Source organism: Canis lupus, chromosome 9 (assembly GCF_048164855.1).
Source record: "Canis lupus baileyi chromosome 9, mCanLup2.hap1, whole genome shotgun sequence".
NCBI classification, from domain to species: Eukaryota; Metazoa; Chordata; class Mammalia; order Carnivora; family Canidae; genus Canis; species Canis lupus.
In genome coordinates, this window is record NC_132846.1 from 39,329,532 (window position 1) to 39,353,825 (window position 24,294).

Below are 24,294 nucleotides of genomic sequence, written 5' to 3' on the forward strand. Positions count from 1 at the left end.
ACTCAGAGTGTGATCCCTGGACCAGAGCATCAGTATCACCTGGAAACTTGTTAGAAATAAATTCTCAGGCTTCATCCCAGACCTGCTGCTGAATGAGAAGCTGCACGTTAACAAGATTCAAGGGGCCCTAAAGTCTGTGAAGGACTGGTCAAATTGTTTCTCTTCCTCACTACCTGGACTATCATGCTCTGGCTGTTCCAGACTATACGGAAGGCGTGTGGCCATCCAGTGAGGCTCCCCCTGAACTGCTCTTTCCCAAGAGTGGCCCATAGTCATCCGAAAGTGCCAGATCTGTCTGCAAACCAGTGCTCCGCCTTCAGGGTGAAGTTGGTACTCAAGAGCCTAAAGTCCCAAATCCCTCCCTATCCCCTGAGCCCCTCCCCATCCACCTCAGCCCCCTTGTCCATTTTAGCCCTCCAAAGCCCTACTCGAGTGGCAATTTTAGATTGAGATGCTGTCTCCTCCAGAAACAGTCAAGCACCAGCCTTCCATCCTCAGTTTCAACATTGTTAAGCGGCCTCAAATACCAGCTAAACCACTTATCCATTTCTCAGAGTTCCTTTACATCCTCTCAACATGTGGTCATCCAACCTAGGCTTAAAATGTGCCCTATTGTGGAAAACTTATCAGCTGGTACAAATTCAAATCCCCCAACCTCCCACCACCCGCCCAGCACTCAATCTCAAGAGGACACTTCCCTTTATTAATTCTGAACCCCCTGCTATGTGTCATCACTGCAGCCTGTGGCTAATGGGGGCCAACAGGAGCCCTGCCAGCCCATGATGTGAGGGCTTCTTTAAAGGTGTTTTTGATTCTGATCAGTTCTGATGAAATCACTCAAGCTGTCTAGAGTTTGGCTTCTTCGACTTTGAAATCAGCAGAGGGGACAGGGAAGTACAGTAACCTGTAGTTCTGAAACTTGAATTGCAACAAAGTCACCTGACAAAGTCGCAAAACAGCTGGTAAAGCCCCTGCCCAGGGCCACAGCCACAGGAGAGCTGCGCAGGGCCTGAAGATGTGCATTCCTTACAAGCTCCCAGGCCAAGGCTGCTAGGCAGCGACCACACCTGGGGAGCCACTGCACTAAAGGATCTCAAAGGCCTCTTCCTACTCTGATTTGTGCTCTTCCGATTCGAGTAAATAAATATTCTACATTATTATCACAGAGCTAACCAAGAGCAAGAGAAACTTGGCCTGTCTCACTTGCAAATAAATTGAGTGACTTCTATATTTTCCTTTTCTTTCCCGCAAGGGAAGAATCAATTCTTACTGACCTTATCAGCTTCATATAGCTTCTTTAACAGTGCTACATGCACAGGAGAAAATTAATCAAGGTTTTTGACTGGAGTTACACAGCAGAACTAAGGCTTCTACAGAAGAGATATCCAGAATACAGAGCAAGATAAACCCCAGCGAAGGACAAAGTGGAAGGTCACTCAGCTGGAGGGCCTTGGCTACCCTGCCAGGAGTAAAGAAAGGATCAAAACCCCAGACTCCTCTCACATTCTCAATCCATGGGCTTCCTAACTCTTCCAGAATGTAAGCAGAATTGCTTTGATAGCTTCTGGGTATAGAATCAAATAAACACAATCCATTCAGACCACCAGTTATTTGTTCCTACCTTATCTAGTTGTGACACTTCTGATTGTACAGTTTCTGGTTTTAGGACTTTGAGGTTTTAAATATACAGTATCTGCTTCCATCTGCTGGTAATTTCTAGCAATTGCAGGCCACGAATCGATCTAAAACATGCAAGGTCCCACATTTCTTAGATTCCTGGGTAAAGCATGAGTCTGTATTAAGATTCCTAGATAACTTAATTTAAAAAAAAAAAAATGCTTAACCTGTCACTTGAGGTTCTGAGCTGAAGCAAATAATGTGGTCACAATTAAGAACCGCTGCTGGATTCGGGCTAAACAATCCATCCCAGTATTTAATAGTTCTGAGACATTAGTTCATTACTGAACTTCTCTAAAACTTAGCTTCCTCTTCTATGAAATATGATTGTGGATGCTACTACCTCTCCAGTGCAACTGTGAAGATTCAACAAGGTAATGCAAGTAAGTGACTGAAACAATGCCTGGCCCTTCGTGCTAAGCCCTTGATGCATCCTCAGTGATTGTGAAGATAAGAACAATGCAAATCAGGTATTCTCAACTCCATGCCAATTCCAAACTGATTAGACTGGAATGCCCAGGCCCTCTTTCAAAAAATTGTTATTTAATTGGTCCTGGAGTGTGGGGAGAGAGGCAGGTAGTTGGCTAGCAGGGTGTCAAGATATTCTCAAATCTCCCCGGGTGATTCTAACAAAAACTCTGCCATAAATGACCCACGGAATAGCCACGTGTTTATTTGCAGGTCACTGCAGACCTGGTGTCAGCCAATCAGTCAACGGCATTTATGGACTGTTTGCTGTGGACAGAGTATAAGTAGGGCATGAGAAAAAGAAAAAAAAAAAAAAAACAGCATGGTCCCTGATCCATTTATCACAATCCAGATGGGAGGATGAAATGGCAGAGAGCAGGTGGTATTGTGCACAGCTGTAAGTTATGGCCTGGGAAGAAGAGTCTTGGCTTGTCAGCCTCATGGCTGCATCCTAAGGAAAAGCCCCAGAGCAAAAGGAAAGCAGGGCAGAGATGGTGGGCAAGAAGGTTTGGTTACAGGGTTCATGTATAAAGAGAACTTAGGATTTTTCAGCATCCTTGCCATCTTGCCCTGATTTTGGTTAGGTAATTAAAAACCTTTGCTGAGATTCTAGTGGGATTAGCAGTGGTAATAGCTGCAGCCATGTGTTCCAGAGTCCCTGAGGACCGGGCACTTGAAGTAGCTTAACAATAGATCAGCGCATGCCCATTGACCAGAGATGCCATACTCAACACGCTAAGGGACTTCCTTCCAGTCACACGTGTCCATGTATGGACATATTCTCTTATTATAAAGACATCATGAGAGTCAATAGAAAGTTGGCAAGACTGATATTTTTAAATATCCATGACATATTAAGTTTTAAAGATCAAGTGGCACAGCAATATGAACTATGCAATCAATTTTAAAAAAAAACTAAATACGTGTCTATTCTGTTATATCTATTATAAATATATAATATTCAGGAGGATACTCTTAAATCATAGCTTCCTCTGGGAAGAGATGAAAAACTATTAGAGATCACATAGAAGGTGAAAACAAATTTTCACTTCTACTCTCTGGATTACTCTAGGGAATGTTTGAATTTTTGTAATGAGCATATATGAGTTTTATAGTTTGCTTGAAATGTTAGGGAGAGTAATCAGAATCCTAATAAATGAACTGTTATGTTGTCCATGTCTATGTATGTGATTAAGTGTGAATATGCAGGTTTGGTTGCCCTAAACATGTATAGTATGTGCATGTACATAGTGTGCATACATATATAAAGTATGCATGTATGTAATTGACTACCATGTCAATTGTGGTATGTGCAAACACGTATGTATACATAGTATATACACATGGTATAAGTATACAACATAAATAAAATTACTTTTGGCTTATGTGTTACTAAATTCTATGAAGATATAAAATGTTATATCGAAATAGCAGATTTACCTTGGAACCTCCTGAAACACTTCACGTACAAAAGGTACCTGCTGACTTTTTCCCAAAGTTGAGATGATCCAATGTTTTACTTTGTCTTTATCATTTTACACTAAAACAGTATATATACCAACAACTTATGTAACCAGGAACTCTTCACTTAGAGCATATTCTGGTATGAATAGTGTTTGGGGGGAAAAATAATTAATATGGTATTTTATTTATTAGGCCACACAATAGCCTCTAGGTAGACGTAAGAGGAAATCTCAAAATCTGGACTTTAAACTCTCACAAAATACATTTCTACAAAATTGTGGGGTCTGATCTGGCAACAGCTGTTTGCTTTACATTTATAGCTAGCTTATTCTAAATTAAAATTGCATATTTAGGAAGAGAATTGCTGTGCCTTGGCCAATGCTGCACTAATTTAAATCATTCGATACAGCATAGTTCCAATGCAACAGGATATTGCAATAATCCTTATTGAATTACATACATTAAATGAGTGAACTTTAAAAAAAAAATGGGTGAACTTCATAGTATGTAAATTATCTCACCGAAGCTGCTAAAAAAAAAAAAAGTTCTCTTTAAGTTCTTTAAAAGGGGGCAATTTATAATCTCTTTACACAAGGAAGGGTGTTTTCCTGACTGATGGCTCCTCTATTTCTAGCAATACCTGGAGGCAACCACCAGATCCCAGGGCTGGGAAGGAACCCAGTCCTAGGGCCCTGCAGGGGAATCCTGGCTCAGGACACTCAATTGTAGGGGAACGCCCTTTCCCAGGCTGCACAAACTCTTTGCTCTTCCTGCAGGAGGATTACAACCAGCTGAGGCCACTCTCCTACCCCAACACGGATGTGTTTTTGATCTGCTTCTCCGTCGTAAATCCTGCCTCTTACCACAACGTCCAGGAGGAATGGGTCCCGGAGTTGAAGGACTGCATGCCTCATGTGCCTTATGTCCTCATAGGGACTCAGGTTAGAGGCGGCGATGGCAGAGATGGTGGGGGGGGCGGGGGGGGAGGGGCAGGAGGGCAGCACAAAAGGAAAGACCCTTTAGGTGTCTCTTGAGCATCCTCTTTCACCAAGAGATAAGAGAGTCTCGGATATATCAATTCGATAGACAGCCCTCTCTGCTTTTTATTTTAAATAACAAAGTACTTTTTGAAGCAGACACCCTTCTCCAGCCCTGAGCCAGAGGAATGAGGTGGGGATGTCAATCACACTTACTACCTAATATTTTTCATATCTGAAATCTACAATTGCTTGAAAGTCACAAAATGGGTGTGAATGTCAAAATGACTCCAGCAGTCAGAATGAGCACCTGATAACAGGAGCTCCTTAACACCACTGGAGAAGGAAGACAGAAATTGACTCCTCCGTTCCCTTTAATTTTTTTTATTTATTTATGATAGTCACAGAGAGAGAGAGAGGCAGAGACACAAGCAGGCTCCGTGCACCGGGAGCCCGACGTGGGACTCGATCCCGGGTCTCCAGGATCGCGCCCTGGGCCAAAGGCAGGCGCTAAACCTCTGCACCACCCAGGGTTCCCTCCTCCGTTCCCTTTAAACCTCCTGGTCTTACAGATCTTAGGAGGGAAGTTAAAAACAGATGTATCAGATAAACAAACCTGTGATTGTAAAAGGCTATGAAGTGTTTTGAAAGCTAATAAAGTTCTATAATTTGAATTTCCAACAGTAAGCCAATTGCACAAATGTGTTCAAGATTGTTTCTACTTTTTTCTAGTTTTGAAAGGATTTTATTCTTTGCTATGTTAAAACTTAAATTACTATCCAAAGACACAGAAATGTAATAATACTGATGGGTTTTATTGTTATCTGTTTCATATGCTCCTATTTTCTATACATCATTTTATACTCTGACAAAGAGAAGTGTTCAAAAATGATAAAAGAAAAGTACTTCCTAGAAAAGATATGGACAGATAATTAACATATCCAAAACTCAGAGTAGAGTTAATGCTTCTATTCTGAAAGATAATTCTTTAAATGCAGTCTTTTACCTTAATTCCAGATGATAATGTTCGACCATATAGGTAAGGCCTACATCCCTGCTGCCAAAATATGTGACAGGACAGAAGCATCTCTGTGCCATTTGAGCCTGCTTTATCATCGGCGGGCACTGCATTGAGCAATCAGGACTAAACAAGAAGAAACCCACAAATTAGGAAAGCTGAGCAATGTGCTTATAAATGGACCTCTAATAGATGAATACATTGGTTTTTCTTTAAAATTCAAGCTCACATTTACACCCATTCATGTATGCATAGGTTCACATACACAGTGAGATTTTAAAGCAACTAAAATATTTAATTAAATTACCAAAACTAATCCAAATGTATATACCATTTTCAAAGCAGTTCTACCTTTGAAAAGATTAACACGTATTCCTTGAGCAGACCCTTTGGGAGTTCCTCTTGAGGAAGTGCCTTCAGAGCCTGCAGTGACAGTCCTTAGAATATTCCAACAGAAGGCAAATCGTTATCCCCATGAGGGTGAAGACAAAGATGTATTCAGAGCCAGGAAATAGACTATTAAGAAATGAGTAATATAATTTCGGATCAAATGAGGCATCACTGTAAGGTAATAAGACCGATCGATCATCGTGCATTTCCTATAAGCGGGATCTAAAAATAAATAGGAAATTTCAAAAACACCTCAGACAACCTCAGGAGTAAGTCCTCAGCTCTCGGGGGACTTGCTTTTGAAGAAGAAAACACATGGAAAGCCTGCTGTTTACTTACAAAGAAAACACTTTACTTTTTTAGATGTAACATGGACATGTGTATGTGCCTCCTTAAAGAAAAGTGAGCAACTTCATAGATCTTAAGAGGGAGAGGGGAATCTCTACCATATCACAGTTTAAAATACCTGGTTAGGTCTGAAAAAATATGTGAGTTGGTCACATGTGTATTTTTTTTTTTGCCAGATTGATCTCCGAGATGACCCCAAAACCTTGGCCCGTTTGCTGTATATGAAAGAGAAACCCCTCACCTACGAGCATGGTGTGAAGCTTGCAAAAGCGGTAGAGTCAGATTTGAATTTAATTTTAAATATATGCTAAGAGAAGAATTTGGTGTATGATTTGGAATGGGTGAGCTCCGTAGGCTTTTGCTTTAAAGTACGTGTTCGTGGGTCTTCTGTCTGCTTCATGCTGTCCCCCCCCTGTTTTAGTTAGGCTGGAAGGGACCGACCATTTGGTTAGTGTTCTTCCCAGCCACTGTTGTCAGTTTCTTGTTAAGAAGGAAGAAAGGAAGGCAGGCAGGCAGGTGGGAAGGAAGGAAGGAAGGAAGGAAGGAAGGAAGGAAGGAAGGAAGGAAGGAAGGAAGGAAGGAAGGAAGGAAGGAGAAAGAAAGAAAGAAAGGAAGGAAGGAAGGAAGGAAGGAAGGAAGAAAGAAAGAAAGAAAGAAAGAAAGAAAGAAAGAAAGAAAGAAAGAAAGAAAGAAAGAAAGAAAGAAAGAAAGAAAGAAAGAAGAAAGAAACAAACTTGGTGAATTTAAACTGCTGAAGCACTTATCATCTGATTTAGCAACCTTTAGAATATCCAGTTGCTGTTATTTAGTATGAATAAAGTGAGTCATTAGGTATATATTTGTATATCTCACTGCTTATTATCAATGTAATTCATTGAAATGACCCCATAAAAGGCATTTTGTGATTTCCTTGGGAAAAACTTGGATTAGCGTCTGGCAGGGTTATATCTGTTCCCCATGTAATGAATGGCCACTTAGGACACTGGATTATGTCACAAACAGTATCTAGAAGAGTAACATAGAGCAGAAGGTAACCAGTTGGAGAATCCAAGTGGCTGCTGACAGAATAATATCAACTAGCTCACAGCTGGAACTGTTTTCACCAACCTTTCTTCATTCTTGAGAGCTTAACGTGAATGGTGATTCTGATGGGGAAATTACGTAAGACCAAATCTTTGTCTCCCGATTACCACCAAGATGTGTGTGCCAAAGCAGACAATAAAATGGGGACAAGTGGAGGAGCTGTTTTATACACGAAGAGGCTTTTAAATCATATTTCCATAATCTGAGTCCACCTCCTCACTGATTTAGTCACAAACCCACAGACCCGGGCCAGAGGTTTTAGAAATTGTTCTTTTTCTAAAGTAACTAAAGCTTCTAGGGGTTTCTGGGGGGCTCAGTCGATTAAGTATCTGAATCTTGGTTTCAGCTCAGGTCATGATCTCATGGTCATGAGATCGAGCCCCAAGTTGCACTCCAAGCTCAGCCTGGAGTCTGCTTGAGAGTCTCTCTCTGCCCCACCCCCCAGCCCTGCCACTTGCGCTCTCTCTCTCTCTCTCTCTCTCTCAAATAAATAAATAAATAAAATCTTAAAGTGACTAAAGTTTCTAAAGTAACCAACCCTGCAAAATGCATACACTGGGCAGAGAAGGAGTCACCCTTTTAAACCAGTCAAGAAGAATATTACCTACAAATTCATGAACAAAGATGTATGCATTTCTCTTCTTAAAATGTTCTTACAGGCACCATGACTAAGTGATACACTCAAACCGAAGTGAATTAAATAGAATTATGTTTTTATGGTCGTGATACATGAGAAAGTGTCACAAATTGTTGAGACAACACTTCCTACTTCTGTGAATATCATGTCATAACTACCAGTATGAGCCATTCATTGAGTTCTTAGGATACTAAGCACTCTGCAGGCTCGGCCTCATTTCAGCCTCCAGGTAATTTTCTGAAGCACATAGCGTGTGTCTCATCTTGCAGGTGAGGAAATAAGAGTCTTGGGGAGATGAACATGTTGGATTCGTGCAGCAGTTAATCCCCCAAGCAACTCTAATTCAGATGTGGGGATGTCATCCTTGCGTACCTGACCATGGTCTCCTCCAACCATTTATTTTGCCTTCTGTAAAATGGATACATGTCTATAGGTTCCTCAACCTCTTCCTCACACATTCAGCTTAACTTTCTTCCCTAAGGGACACCTGGGTGGCTCAGTGGTTGAGCATCTGCCTTTGGCTCAGGTCATGATCCTGGGGTCCTGGGATCCAGTCCTGCCTCAGGGTCCCTGCATGGGGCCTGCTTCTCCCTCTGCCTATGTCTCTGCCTCTCTCTGTGTGTCTCTCATGAATAAATAAACAAAATCTTAAAAAAAAAAAAAAAAGAAAGAAAGAAACTTCCCTCACTAAGGCGCATAGACAAATAACTCCACCAACAAGTATATGTGATTTCCAGCTATGCATTTTTCACAACGAGGAGGTCCCCCGGGAGAATCAGCATTTTGCAGGAGCTTGGTCTGTGTGCCTCGCTTCTGTCCTAGCGCCACCATCATGTTGTCAGTGTCCTGGCCTAACTTCTCATTTAGGGGGTTGTTTTTCCCTCTGAAAAGAAGTCACTCCAAAGCCTCCCATCTTGTTTCATACTAATTTTAGGAACAATGGCTGAGTTCACCACTTTATTGCCTTTTGCCAGTTTCTCCTAGCAACTGCTCTCAGATACAGAGAGAATCATGTTTAGCTTACGAAATCCAATTTAGAAGAAATCCAAGCAAGAGTTTAACTTGTTTCATCACAATACATGTAATTATAGAGATGCTTTAAGTTTCTCTGCTCCCTGACTTTCCTTTCAAGTAGTTTATAATAACAGCTAGTATCTATGGAGTGTTTGCAGTGCGCTAGGCTTTATGCCAAGCACTTCACATGCCTTGTCTTAATTAATCCTCACAGCAACCCCCTGAGGTGTGTGTATTATTATTTCCACTTTCCTAGAGGAAACTGAGGCCCAGAGAGGCTAAGGTCACACTGCTAGAAAGTGGCAGAGCTGGGATATGAAACTGCTTTTCCCACTATGCTCTTCTTCCCTCCTCTATTCTGAAAAGAAACCCTTAGGTTTGGGGCTTCTTTTTTATACACTGAAGCCCCATATTTTAATGTGCACATTCTTCCCATAGTTTAAAAGCTTTGCATGTTAAAATTTCTCATATCCAATTCCTTTTGCTCAAGACTTTTCAACTTCCAAAGCATTTTTCATCTATCATCTCCTTTTAGCCTCAAAGGGCATTTTATTTTTAAAGGATATTTTAACATCATGCATATTTACAATTCCTTACACTTGTCAAAAGTCAACCACATTTACATAAATATTTTGTATCAATTGATAATAAATATTCATCATTATCCCTCTACTTGTTTTATTCTCCCTCTTCCTGCCATTATTGCATCTTTTAATCTCCAGCCAGCTTTCCCCATTTGCGCACATGGCTACTGCTACTGGGTGTGCTTGTCAGTAACTCACTGACCACCTAGCATGTGCAGGACACTTTGCTACACTTTAGCTCTAAGAATATAATTCTTTGTGCATTCTCTTTCCCAATACCATTTGATGCAACCTAAACATGATTTTCTAAGTTCCAACTTCCTAAGGTATTTCTTGACAAAACATTTTCCCTTTTGCAGCCTTTGGCCTCTTTTTGCTCTGCTATCTTCTTCACCCTGTGTCTTTCTTACTGGTTTTCTCACTGTTTGTCTTTGTACCTATTTCCGGCTGGCTTTGTGACATGCATGCACCAGTGGGTTTAAAGCAGCAAAATTACTGCAGAAATCCTGTAATCTATGTTCAGATACCTTTTTTTTTTAAGATTTTATATATTTATTTGAGAGAGAGAGAGAGAGAAGGAGGGAGAGGGAGAGAGAATCTGAAGCTGACTCCACACTGAGTGCAGAGCCGGACGCGGGGTTTGATTCTACGATGGCAAGATCATGACCTGAGCCGAAACTAAGAGTCGGACACTTAACTCACTGAGCCACCCAGGCACTCCTCAATATTCAGTCATCTTAATCAACTGGAATCTTTAATACCCACCTACTGACTGCAAAAGTCACCGTTAACCTCCTTGTTTTCTGTGCTGGCCATTTCTTTCTTCTCTCATGGTCACTGAAAATTGATTGGTCACTTCACTGCTGGAGTCTGGGTTGCAAGAATGAAATGCCTTCCTTCAAGAGGCCCATGGCCCCTTCCCTCATGTCCCCTGCATGAATACTTAGTACTGAGGTAGCAGAGAGGGGTAGTGATGGACACATTCAGGGAAGGAGGATTCAGAGACAATTTCTCAGAGCCAGTGACATCTGAGCCAGGTTTGAAGGATAAGGACGAGTTTGTCAGGTGGACAAAGTAGGAGACTAGGAAGGAAAAAATTCCAAATAGAAAGACAAGTGCATGTAAAGGCATCCTTTAAAGCATAGAGAGTGCATTGGCAAGCGATGAGCCAGATTTCACTCACAAATGCTTTCATCAGTCTACATGTGTATTTTTAATGTGATTTAGTGGCCGACATTGAACAACGGAAACTTTCCATGAAGATACACACTTCTGGCTTCTAAAAATAAAAAATCTGAAGGTCTGGCAACACTAGGCTAGGACTTCATCAACTGCAACCTTTAAACAGTCTTTTTTTTTTAATATATTTTTTTAAAGATTTTATTTATTTATGATAGACAGAGAGAGAGAGAGAGAGAGAGAGAGAGACATAGGCAGAGGAAGAAGCAGGCTCCATGCCGGGAGCCCGACATGGAACTCGATCCCGGGACTCCAGGATTGCGCCCTGGGCCAAAGGCAGGCGCTAAACCGCTGAGCCACCCAGGGATCCCCTTTAAACAGTCTTTTAAACAAGGAACATACTCTTCAATTTGTCACAATCCCCACCACTCCATATTACCAACGCTCAAGCAGTGCACTCACATTATCTACCCATCCCTGAGCTGGCAATCTCTGCTTTATAGCCTTACCAAAAAATCAACTGCAAATCTATCCAGCCTAGACAGATTTTTCCTCTTTGAGCAATTTGTTATGATGAAATTTATCTCACAAGCTGTTGGGTTCTTTTTCCTTTTCTTGGCTTTCAAGTTGCCTATACCTTTCCTAATTCTTAAAAGAGAGTTCTTCTCAGTTATTAGCTTATTGTTTAGATGCCAGCTTATTCTGTTTATTCCACTAATATTTTCTCTTCTCTCCACTTATAGGAAATGCCTTACTCTTTCTTTTCGTCCTCTCTCAACACCCTCACTACATCCAAAACAACATCTCGATTATTTCATTAGTTCTTTTCCTTCGGCCACATTTTTTTTTTTTTTTCATTTGGTAGATGGCAGCCTCACAGAGTGGTTAAGACTCTGGCTTAGGGGACAGACAAATTCAGACCTCCGATATTGTTTTAGCTGTGTGCCCTTCCGGAGGTAACTTCTTCTCTCTGGCATGTGTTTTTTGAGCTGCAGATGAGGGTAATGACAGACTCACCTTGCAAAGCTCTTACTACCATTAAGTGAACCAATGAAACATGAGGTCCAGCTCAGCAAACTATAGTTGTTGCTAAATTCATGTGCCTCTCAGATGCATCTATGGCTGGGGAGACCTCTTTGCCTTTATGGCTTCCAGTTACACTCTATTTTATTCTATAACCTGTCCTACCTCCACAAGGACAACCTGGAAGAAGGGGTAGTTTTCCTTCACTCAGTTGGTCACTGTGGGTTTTGTTTGTTTAATTTCTTCTTGTCAGACTCTTGTATGTTCTGCACATGCCTGATAAATTTCCCAGCTTTGGGATGATAAATTTCAGCTCTAACAAAGCTATGAGAAACATGTTCTCTCAGTTTGTATTCCTCAATCTCTGGGTTTGCTTTTTTTATTTCTGGAAAAGAAATCATCTTGACAAAGTATGTCACAGATTGCTAACATGTATATCTAAACAAGGATCCACAAATCCTGAGCTCTTACAGATTGTTCTAAATATTTGACTATGTAGGTCACTTTGCTCCAAGAGGCAGAGGAAGCTGTAAGGAAAGTCATGTTTCCTTGAGACTGTTTTCCATCTCACCCTGTGGAGGTCATAAATGAGGTGGCTTATTGTCAGTCATGTCTATCACATGGCTGTGCCTTTTCCCTGAACCAGGGTGAAGTCTTCTCTCTGACCTTCAGAGCACCTGATACACGGTTAACAAAATACTTGCCTCATACTTGGATTCTGTTTCTCACACAAATTTCCCAAATCGCACCCAAAATCTGTGTGCTACTTTTCCCAGAACCATCAGTCCAAAACAATGTTACATTAATACAGTTACACAATAATCCCCCAATCCACAGTTTCATTATCTTCAGAAATACCTGAATTGAGACAGACACATTTGGGCTCCTTCTCCACCTTCGAAAGGCAAACCCTACCATGCTGTTAGCAGCACTCTGGAGTGAGGACGACACAGCGCCTCTGCCCACCATACAGGATCAGTTGGCTCAGAGCCCCACATGTGAACTGAGCCCAGCTCTCCTGTAATTTCTGAATCAAGTGGGGCTTGCCATCTTAGTGGGGAGGCACTCCAGATAGAATGGCCCCACCGCACTCTCTGGGTATGTTTTCAGGATGACAGAGAAGAGGTAGCATATGACAAGCGATCATTCAGCTGACATCTTCACTAGAGTGGTGTGCATTTCACATGTGCATAGCAAGCATTGGCTACAATCCCAAAATGTAATAGATGACATTTCATGACATTATTAGGAAAATGTTCTCTATTTTTTATCCCTCTTTTGCACCCAACTGTTTTTAATGATTTTAAAAAGCCTTTTTCTTGTGGGGGGGCCGGATTTCAGAGGTAGAATGTAATGATTCATCAGTTGCATATGAAAAAGCTACATTTTAATCCAAAGGCCAAACCATGATTAAAATGAAACCATAAGGGCAGCCCGGGTGGCTCAGCAGTTTAGCTCCACCTTCAGCCCAGGGCCTGATCCTGGAGACCCAGGATCGAGTCCCGTGTCGGGCTCCCTGCATGGAGCCTGCTTCTCCCTCTGCCTGTGTCTCTGCCTCTCTCTTTCTCTGTGTCTCTCATGAATAAATAAATAAATAATCGTAAAAAAAATAAAATAAAATAAAATAAAATAAAGCCATAAAATAGGCTTTTAATATCCAACATCTTTTCTGTGGGTATTTTCCTTTAACTCATACAGTATCTATTCCTTTTATGGGGGAAGTGCATAGTATGTGGACCCAATCAGAAAAACTTTATTTCATGCTTAATTTTTGACCAGCTCCTTGCAGAGTTGAGTGGTAAGGGTGACCACCATAGAACAGAGAAAACACACACCAAGTGAGACCCAGATTCTGGTCTAGTTCTTCCACTTTCTGGGTGGGGGCCCTTAAACAAGTCATTTTATCTTCTGGGGCAGCTCCCATATCTTAAGTGAAACTACAAATTCCTACAGTCCACTCATTGCAAACTGGCTGGTCATTGCCACAGAAATCACACATTAGTGTCTTGGTTGGCTCACAGAATATTTTTTAAATTGGTAATTATTTTTTTAAAAGAGTTTATTTATTTATTCATGAGAGACACTGAGAGACAGAGACATAGGCAGAGAGAGAAGCAGGCTCCCTGCGGGAAGCCTGATGTGGGACTTGATCCCAGGACCCTGGGATCACAACCTGAGTGGAAGGCAGATGCTCAACCACTGAGCCACCAAGGTGTCCCTAAAAATCCAATAGTCCAACTCTACAAGGATGGGCAACAGTGAACCATGGCAACAATTGTCCAAAGCTGAGTAAGACTACCAACTCTAGAGGGGGTGTGTGTTTCAGGCCACCACATTTTCCACCTGTCCCTACTGTCTGGCACCCACTCTGCTTTCCTCATGAACATAAGCTACTGCAATAGGCATGTGATTTTGCTACTCTGCTTTACTCACATATCTGCTGTGGCTTCCAAGGGCTCACCATCCAACTACCCTCCTGTGAATCTTCTTTAATTCTTCAGTTATTCGTATAATGTGAAGCATATAATAAAAAGCATTTCTCCAGATGTCCTTCACATTAAAAGGCCTACATCATGTCATTAGCTCATACCAAGCTTATGAGCAATTAAAACCCTGAGTCTCCCTCACACGAACAATCTCATGAATTTGACTGCCAAACATGGTCTGCTCTGCCTGCCTTGCTATTCGTTAAATGAGAAGCTATAGTTCTGAACTGAATTCCTATATTTCTCAAAAAGATTTTTGTGATTATCAAATATACCATAGCATGAAATTGTCAAAAGCTTTGAAAGAAAATCCTAAGCAAGAACAAAATATTTTTATCATTTAAGTACACATAGAATGTATACTTAACAAGGAGGGTGTCCCCTCAGTAAATGTATTTTATGATTTTTATTTTACATGTTTTGGGTTTTTCAACTCCTTAGAAACATGCCTTTTAAAGTATGTTAAAACCAAATAATAATGTCAACTGGATATTACCTTGCTGAGAGATACTTCATCAGAAGTGCACTGTAGTGAAGAATGACCTATCAAACCTTATCACCCGCTCCCTTTCTATATGCTTTCCCACCAAGTTGACACTTTGCCTTCCCGCATACAGAAGGAGATACATTTCACTTGTACCAGATTTATACATTCCGCATTCCGCATGCATATGAAAGGCTGCTAAAAACAACATCATGTAGCCCTGTTGTTCGCAAACTATATTTAAACAATATCGCCGCTTTTGAATCCTCACGCAGTTTTTACATTTGTTATATTCTTACATTAAGAATGAGTGGCTGCGGATCACTTTCAGAATTTACTGCTTAAGCTTTTCACTTTCAGAATTTACTGCTTAAGCAAAAGCAATCCACAAGCATTTATTGCTAATATCAGGAAGTAAAACATAAAAGTTAAGATAGCAGATGCAAATGAAAATGCAAAAGAAACCACAACAACAGTCCAAACCAACCCCGGGCTGTTTGTGGCACAGGCCTCAGTAGCACTTGGCTGGGCAGGACACTGAACCCCGCTCTGCTTTTCTTTTTTCTTTCCCTCTCATGCCTTTCTCTCTCCTTTATATATATATATATATTTATTTTTTATTGGTGTTCAATTTGCCAACATACAGAATAACACCCAGTGCTCATCCCATCAAGTGCCCCCCTCAGTGCCCATCACCCAGTCACCCCCACCCCCCGCCCACCTCCCCTTCCACCACCCCTAGTTCGTTTCCCAGAGTTAGGAGTCTCATGTTCTGTCTCCCTCCCTGATATCTCCCACTTATTTTTTTTCTCCTTTCCCTTTTATTCCCTGTTACTATTTTCTATATTCCCCAAACGAATGAGACCATATAATGTTTGTCCTTCTCCGATTGACTTATGTCACTCTCTCTCTCCTTTTTTTGTGTTGAAGATCGGAGCACAGTGCTACTTGGAATGCTCGGCCCTAACTCAGAAAGGTCTCAAAGCGGTTTTTGATGAAGCGATCCTCACCATTTTCCACCCCAAGAAAAAGAAGAAGCGCTGTTCTGAGTGTCACAGCTGCTGTTCGATTATCTGAGGCTGCGGGGCCGGGCCTGCGCCCCACCCGACGGCGAGGGCGGGGTGGCAGCCGCCCTGAGACCTGAGACCGAGCTCAAGCCACGCAGGAGGCCAGGCCCGGGGAGGAAGCCCCTTGCCCGGGGCGGGGGGGGGGGGGGGGGGGGGGTGGAGCCCGCCGGCCCGCCCGCCGCCCGCCAGCTGCGCCCTCCAGCCCGCAGCCCCCGAGCCACGGCGGGACCAGCTGCGCTCGCATCTCGCCTCCAAGAACGTGAAGCTCGTCGAAAATCATCACCCAGAACCCCGAAGGGGAACTTGGTTCCCGAAGTGGTGGCCTTACCCGGTGTCTCCTACAAAAACGCAGGAATTACTATCCTAACCTTTTTCTCTGCATCTGTGGGTCTACCTACGTGTCTTGCATTTATTTGCATTATTTTAAGAAATGTACTAATGTACCACTTTACTCAGGCCTTGCAAGTCCCGACCAAATTAGCCTAAAGACAAAGTATTTTATATTCGTTTCCATTTTCAGCGTGTTTCTGCCAAAGCTACAGAACCAACACGTACCTCTGAATGCCTGACTGTAAGAAGAAAATGAGAAAATGCTAAACCTTTTGGAAATTTTACGCAGCCAGGATTTGTGAACCTGGTTGAAAGAAGAACACCACCTGAATCGTTGCCGGGCCACAATTTTGCCAAAGATTCACCCCGGAAACATTATCACTGATGGGGAGCCTTATTTTTTTTCCATATTTATACTGTCATGGGAAATTACAAATGAACTGTTTTTAAGAAAGTATCATTTCTGCTTTTTAATCGAACTCCCTGGGGGAGAATCTGGCCCACCTAGCTTTTAAAATATTCTCTATTCTGCAAAGTGAACTTTCCCGCTCCCTTCCTTCCCCAACACATGCTCTTTCCCCCCTTGATTTCAGTTTCTCCCTTGCCCAATAATAACCTGGGACATGAAAAGGGAAATGTTTTAAAAGTCCCCAAAGGTTAAGCAAAGTGCTTCAATTTATCCACTTCAACCTGAAGCACTTGGCAGCTTGCCCCATGTACACCCCCAGATCTATTAAATGACATTTTCCAAGTACAGCTGGTGCTAATACATTGCCTCTCTCTCATTGTCCCAGATGTGTATTTAGGGGATGCATCTGTGGGTACCAAGCCTTGAATCTGTTCATCCCCTGCTTCCAAAATGATGTGCTCTGTAGAACAGGAACCTTGGTCTTGGGAAGTAAAAGCTCCCAGTAAGGAATTATGTGCCCTTTCTATATACCTCTGCCAAACATCCAGGGATTCTTGTATCACAGAGCGAATTATTTCCCAGCTTTTAATTAGAGACTATAAAGTCTCCTAATTAGTCTTATTTGCTTACAATTATCCTGGAAACACCCAGGTAGCCACTTTACTTTTTATTTCAATTGCAGAAGCAAAGTGCCTCTTTGCAGCATCAAATTACACTGATTTCAGCATACGAATTTCCAGATTCACACTCCTTCTGTTGGAAAAATCCAGTCTTTCTAGTCCCTTCTGCTCCTGGAGGAAGCACATAAAAAAAGAAACATATGATGTGGGTCTTTTCTGGTGAGACCTTCCGTGACATCCCCTCAGTTGTTTGGGTTTTGTTTGTTTCGAATTTCTGAAATGTGTTTTCCCTTCTTCTGCGTTGCAAGTCCTATTTCCCTGCTTTCCCATCTAGTTGCTAAACATTTTCTTAAACATGCACATACACGCTCACGCACACACACACACACACAGACACACAAACCCCACACACAAAGAAAACGGGAGTTTTGTAAGTCAAAGCTTGACATTTAGAGAAAACTAGGACTTTCTTCCTCTGTAAATGGAAATCAACTGTGCATAAACTATAACTCCGCAGAGGTTATGAATTTATTCTTTACAAACAATAATGAGCATTTAGCCCTGTAATAAATGAAGTGCTGTTAGCCAGTTTTGTTGCGTTATTGCATAGTTACATCTTACTAAAGGCCCACTCCTCACTTCTCATTGATGTGGGTAAAATATTCAGTGTTCTATGTTTGCTCCACCAAGGAGAATTTTCCAGATGTGTGCTCCAATAGGCAAATGGTTCCCCAGGCCATCACCTCCCTACTGGACCACAGGGATTAACTTGTTCACAGTGAGAAGATCACTCTCTCACCTAGAACGAGAACCTGGAGAGAGACTGTTCATGTCTAAATGGAGAGGTTCCCAAAGGTCTTAGGAGCTCATTATTAAATAAAATAAGAACAAAACGACCTAAATTAGTTAGTATCATTCCACCAAGTTAACCATGTATCCTCTGTTTCATGACAAGAGGCAGTTCAATTCACTAAAAAGTGTTTCCTGCCATAAGATTAAACAAACTATATTCGGAAGTCAAAGAGAAGAAGAGATCTGAAAGAAGGATCTGAAGAAGGATCCTTGATCCTTGACCATCTTCCAAAGTGAAGAGGGGACAATCTCCATTGGAGGGTAGAGTCTAAGCTTTTCAGACCTAGAAGAGGCCCCAGAAAATATAGTCCAACTCCCTCATTCTACAAATGAGGAAACTCAAGTCCAGATGGGTCCAAAGAAATGTGTTGTGGCAGAGCTGGGATAGACCTCAGCTATTCTGCTTCCCATCCACTGCCCTTAACTCTGCACTGTAATCTATTCGTTATCACAGACACTAAGTTGTAGTTTTGTAGGTATATTACTGGAGTTGTATTTGTTTATCCTACAGCTCTTAGCCTCATTTCAAATATATACTTAGGCCACTATAAATTAGATAATCCATTACACTAGTAATAACCTACAGACAAGAATTTGATCTGTACTATGCTTTGAACTGACAATATACAATATACTCTAATCCCAATCTAATTGTACAGTATGCAACAATGTAATCAATCTAATGGCTTAATCAAGTAGCTAGTTTGACAGATTTTTTTTTCGATCAAATGGTTGGTTATATGGTAGAATTAATGGACTCCCTAGCTATTTTGGAAACACAAAAGACTACCACAAGAGTCAAAACCATGTCAGGGTAAGTAATCTGGGCTGATTTCTGCCAAGAAAAATTATACTCAAAAAATAATTACTGGGGATCCCTGGGTGGCTCAGCAGTTTGGCGCCTGCCTTCACCCCAGGGCGTGATCCTGGAGTCCCAGGATCGAGTCCCACATTGGGCTCCTTGCATGGAGCCTGCCTCTCCCTCTGCTTGTCTCTCTCTCTTTCTCTCTCTCTCTCTCTCCATCTCTCATGAATAAATAAGTAAATCTTTAAAAAATAATAATAATAATTACTAAATGCAGTATCTACAACAAGCCTAAACCGGGAAGCAGTAAACTGGGAAATGAAAAAAATAAGTCATACACATATGACAGGAAGTTTTGGTCCTGAAACTCCAATAACAATATGTCTGATCATGATATGCAAAATACCATTTTGAAGATTTCTGGTCCTTAAAAGAAGTGCCAGATGCAGTAGATGTAACCATCCATACACAATCTTCATAGAACCATCAATGAGGAAATAATATTTAAATGGTAGTAAAGGAGCAATCACAACTATACTCACAATTTTAGGAGAAATTAAAGAAAGTTAAATCCCAAACCTGAGGCCAACGAAAATGTACACTGTGTAGAGTATAGGTTCTTGTTACCAGTGAATAACCTCATAAAGTAGAGTCCTCAAAAAGAAATATTTGACCTGAGGTAAGCCTTTAAAGATGGAGCATTGCATTCACAAAGGCAAATTCAAGCATGAGACCAAAGTGATGGAAGATTAGAAATTGACGTTTTGCTTTAAAGGAATGTTTGGCACCATGCTGGAGATGATTATCTAACCCTTTACGTCTTCAGTTCCTATGTTTAAATGCCAGAATGCAAAATGTGCTTTCTCTCTCATAAGTGAGAGCTACAGGTCACCAGCTACTCTCTTACAAGTCATTGAGTAGGCTGCCCAAGTACAAATAAGGAAACTCAACAGAATATTTTCATTTCAGGAACCATTAGGAGCAGAAAGGGAAAAAGAAGACTGGGGAATTCAAGTTTTTTACAAAGAAAGTTAGGTACTTTAAAAAGAAAATATTTAGAGAATGGAGAGAAAACTAAAACAAAACACAAGGCAAAGCACACACACCTGACAATTCTCCCAAGCAGTGGCTAAGTACTGCCTGGCCTCCAGAGCTCTGGGGAAGAAGGGAGGACTGTTCATGTGAGGAGCATTACCAGAGTCAGCCAAGAGGGTTAATCATATGCTAATTCTAGATAACTCCACCTCATCATTCCTTAAAAATGATGAAATTCCAGACAATGCTCTTTGGGTGTTCAGTAGCAGTGCAGGTGGGTCATCATGCTCGCACCTTCTCTGCTAATACAGAGCAGATGGTCAGGGGAAATTTACCAAGGAATATGAGCGCATCAATTATCTTGAAAGTCTTTTAAGCACTAGCATGACTTAAAACCTGAAAAGGATGACTTTGTGATATCTGGAAAGACAGCTACTTGTATGAGAGATATTTATTCATCTTCAGTGGATTATCACTAAACAGTGGCCTTTAGCATGCACAACAATACCAGAATGCAAAAACATGAGCTAAAGCAACAATTCGTGGTGCTTCCATGGTCAACAAAGCCCAGAAGGGAGATGAAAGCGCCAAGCTCTACACAGAGGCGCTTGGGACATCAGAGGCTGGACGGCGCTCACTGGAGATCTCTGTGGATTAGGGAAGGAATGAGTCAAGGAGGGTTTGGCTCTTCTGTGAATTCAGGGATGCAAGTTCAACAACAGTTCTTGGCTTTTAACTTCCATGGCAGGAAATTAGAATAAAAGCTGCATGATTAGTCTTGGTCACAATCTATTTTTTTTTCTCCTTAGGGAATATTATGTCCAAATCCAGAGTCCTTTTGTGCATGTGTGCTTTAAACATGTTCCACCCTGGTGATTCCACTGTTCCCTGGGTTCTGCAGCGACTCAGAAGCTTCACGCTGCTATAGCCAGTGTGATTTTGTTGCATTTTTAGCCATGCCCTCTAAGCCTATCAGTATATGCAGTTATCATTGACGAACAGAGTCTGATCGGTGTTTTAGGGGATATGATGTTGGGGGCAAGATGAGGAGAGGGTCCCCAAAGCCCAGAACTGAGTCTCACCTACAAGCCATAATATTAGCTCACTGAGCTTCTCCGTAACCCTGCACATGCCAGTTTTTTGAGTTTATATTAATTCTTTGCAGGAAAAAATAGTAATATTTTCATGGCAGACAGGTATGTTTGGGGCAGCTTTGTAAATCCACACCTAAAATTACCACCACCTGCCATTTTTTAAAATCATTTTTCTTAAGCGATCGAATCTTGTTCTCCTAGAGGAGCCACGGGTGAGAAGGTTAATGAATTCTACATTCTTCTCATCACCTGGCTTAAATTGTTTTTTGCCCTGAATAAACAGTAATTACTGTATAAGTACATCTCAGCAGAATTTTATCCCAACTGAAACAGTCCATGTTCTCCGCCATGTGATCGCTACAGGGGAAATGATAGACAAGGGAAGTACTTTGGCTTTCTTACCACCTGCTTCTTACATAATGGCTATTCTATGTACACTTTGTAATTAGTGGAATATTAGCTCAGGTTCTCTTTAACCTTGGAGTTTGCTTTATGCCACGTTCTGACTTTAAAGTCGTTGAATAGTCTTTTTTCCTACTCTCATTTCTGAGTTATCTGAGGGTGTCTTCATCAGCCACTTGAGAACCCTGACTTCCCCAGGCCTCTGTTAGAATGGGAAATTGTGCAGCCCTTTGCTACTCCAAGTGTATTCTGGGGACAAATAGCCAGCATTACTGCGGAGTTAGTTAGCACTACAGAAACTCAGGGCCAGTCCAGACCCACTGAATCCAAATCTCCATTTTAAATATGCATTTAATAAGACCCCCAGGTAAAAAAATAAATAAAAATAAATAAATAAAAGACCCCCAGGTGATCCACACATTGAAATTTGAGAGGTACTGATCGACGAGAGGACCAAGCTTACCATCAGTTTTTATATCCAAACATGTAGCTGCCTGATGAAGAAACCATCAGCTTTGTTTATTCCTCTGATGCTACCCTTTGGGTATTTCTTAGGCTAATATTTGACTTGTTCACATTTATTGGATGAATGAAAAAGCTTTCAGAAGCCTGTCATGTGCTGCCCAGCTGCAGTAAAGCAATAAGCATATTTTGGAATTAAAAGCAGAAAAAGCAGCATCTGGTTTGAAAGATCGGCTAAATCTGAAGTACTTCTGTTCTTAAAGGGTTTTTTTGGTGTTTATATAAGGAAGAGGGAAAAAATGCCCTCCAAAACTATTTTCCTTGCAGAAACAAGAAAGATTCATATCACGGGAAGTTATAAACTTATAAAATGAAGATAAAACAAATTTCTGAGGCATAAAACTTTTGATGAAGCTTCTGTCTGTATTGCTTAAGATGCGCTGTAGATGCCAAAATAAGAATTGACTACAAACATGTCCTCTAAATGGGGCATTCCACAGATTTGTATCTGGATTGTCCCAAGCACAGATCAGAGTTGTATTCACTTATTCAATGTATTTTTACTAAACATCACCAGGAGCCATACTTAGTTTTCCCCACACACCCACACCGAGCCTCACATACAAGAGTTCTTTAAAAATTGCATGCACATGCACACGCAAACACATGCACACTGAAGTGTATCATCTCATTCAAATCCCATTGTTGCTGAAGAAGTCCTGAAGCCAAATCATAACTGCCCTCAAACAAATAAAGAAAGAGCACAAGGGTTTACCACTTCCTTTGTACCCAAATGGCCTACTAGTTATCTGGCTAAAGATCAGTTATTCCAACCCAGAATAAGGACCCGATGTCATTGCACAGATACAGTCATTCAAGGACCACCCCCTCTATGAAAAACCACCTTCTGCTTCCTGCAGAAGGCTTCCCTTTACACTGTTGACAGAGTTTTGACTTTGATACTCAAAATCCGGTGTCCTCCTTCATGCTGTAGGCTGCAGGACACTTGTGTCCCAAGATACCTTTAAACTGAAAATATTTTTAAACTGGGACAGCTTTTACATCTGGGAGCAGTGTGGCTACCCAAAGCAGCTAGCATTCTTGGAAGGGTTTAGTCAAATCCCAAAACAGAATCGTACCAAAGATTATTTTCATTATTGCAAATGTGTCCCTGATTTCTTGCTCTTAACCACTGGTACTAGCCGCCAAAAACTGCTCCTTACACCAGGGACTGCCACAGCCCTGCGCACCCAGTCTTCCCTCCCTTCCCCAGGACACAGAATGAAGCCTATTTTCTCTCTCCAGAAGTAACTAATGGAGCGAGAAAATTGGCATCAACAATCAATCTCTCTTCAAGAATCCATTTACTCGTAATTTTTAAATGTTTAATTTCCAGTCCCTTTATGGCAACAGTAAAAGAAAATCTCAGTCCAAGATATCAGAAAGCCTCCCTTTTTTGAATAAAAAACATTTCTACTAAATTAAGCACATTGGAATAATCAAGTGCTGAAGAAGAGAAACCCCCTGATCAGAGCCCACTTGTCTGCAGCTTATAGTGTAGAGCTTGGCATGAGTGAACTGATGGCACTTTAGCTCCTTTTGGCTTTGTCCTGAAGTTGGCTCAGATTTTGTTAATGTTGAAATTTGCATCCCATTTCAATTGGACTTTATTTCTCATTAACTGGTGTTTATGTTTCAATAGGGAAATGTTTCAACATTAGCTTCCCAAGGTGGCTCAAGCAAGAGCTAAAAGCTGAACAAAATCTTCCTCTTAAAAAATTTACAACCTATTTTAAAATGCTGATGTCTTAAATCTGCTCAGTAAAATTGGCCACCCTCTCCAAAAAAAATTTTTCATCCTGGTATGCAGATTTCAAGAGGGAGACAGAAGATGGAGGTTCAGAACAGCCTAGAATCTTAGATCACCTTCCTTAGACAGTGTACCTCACCCTGCTGTAGACACTTAGGAATCTCACATAAGCAACACAGAGAGGCCTAGAAAGTGCGATCTGTTCATACATTTCCTGTAGAAAGAACCTGCAAAGAAACAGGATTACATTTCTATTTTAAGTGCAGAGTTCTGCATGTATCCTTCCTTGAAATAATGACAAGTAATAATTCATCATAGCCCTTTTTGTGTATGCATAGTTTAAGTGAATAAATGCTCTTTTAAATAACTCTAAGCTGTATATTATTTGTGACTTGAGGATATCTATATTTCTTGCTGGTAATTGTATCTTCAACATCACCAAAAGAATATTACCATTCTCATCCTGGTAATATTTATATTCTATGTAAAAGCAAAATACTTTCTCTTTTGGGGAATGTTGCTTGTTTATTTGTTTGTCAGAAAGGGGTTGTATTTGGGGTTTGAGTGATTTTCCCA

The 24,294-nt window shown here is 41.2% G+C and overlaps 1 protein-coding gene across 1 annotated transcript in view; it reads left to right on the plus strand.

Moving 5' to 3' along the window:
- Positions 1 to 17,842, plus strand: part of RHOJ (ras homolog family member J) — a 79,211-nt gene extending 61,369 nt beyond the window's left edge. The window contains exons 3-5 of the mRNA XM_072838865.1: positions 4,386 to 4,550; positions 6,519 to 6,614; positions 15,763 to 17,842. Coding sequence (XP_072694966.1) covers positions 4,386 to 4,550; positions 6,519 to 6,614; positions 15,763 to 15,909 — 408 coding nt within the window. The 3' untranslated portion in view covers positions 15,910 to 17,842. The remainder of the gene's footprint in view (positions 1 to 4,385; positions 4,551 to 6,518; positions 6,615 to 15,762) is intronic.
- Positions 17,843 to 24,294: the final 6,452 nt, after the last annotated feature.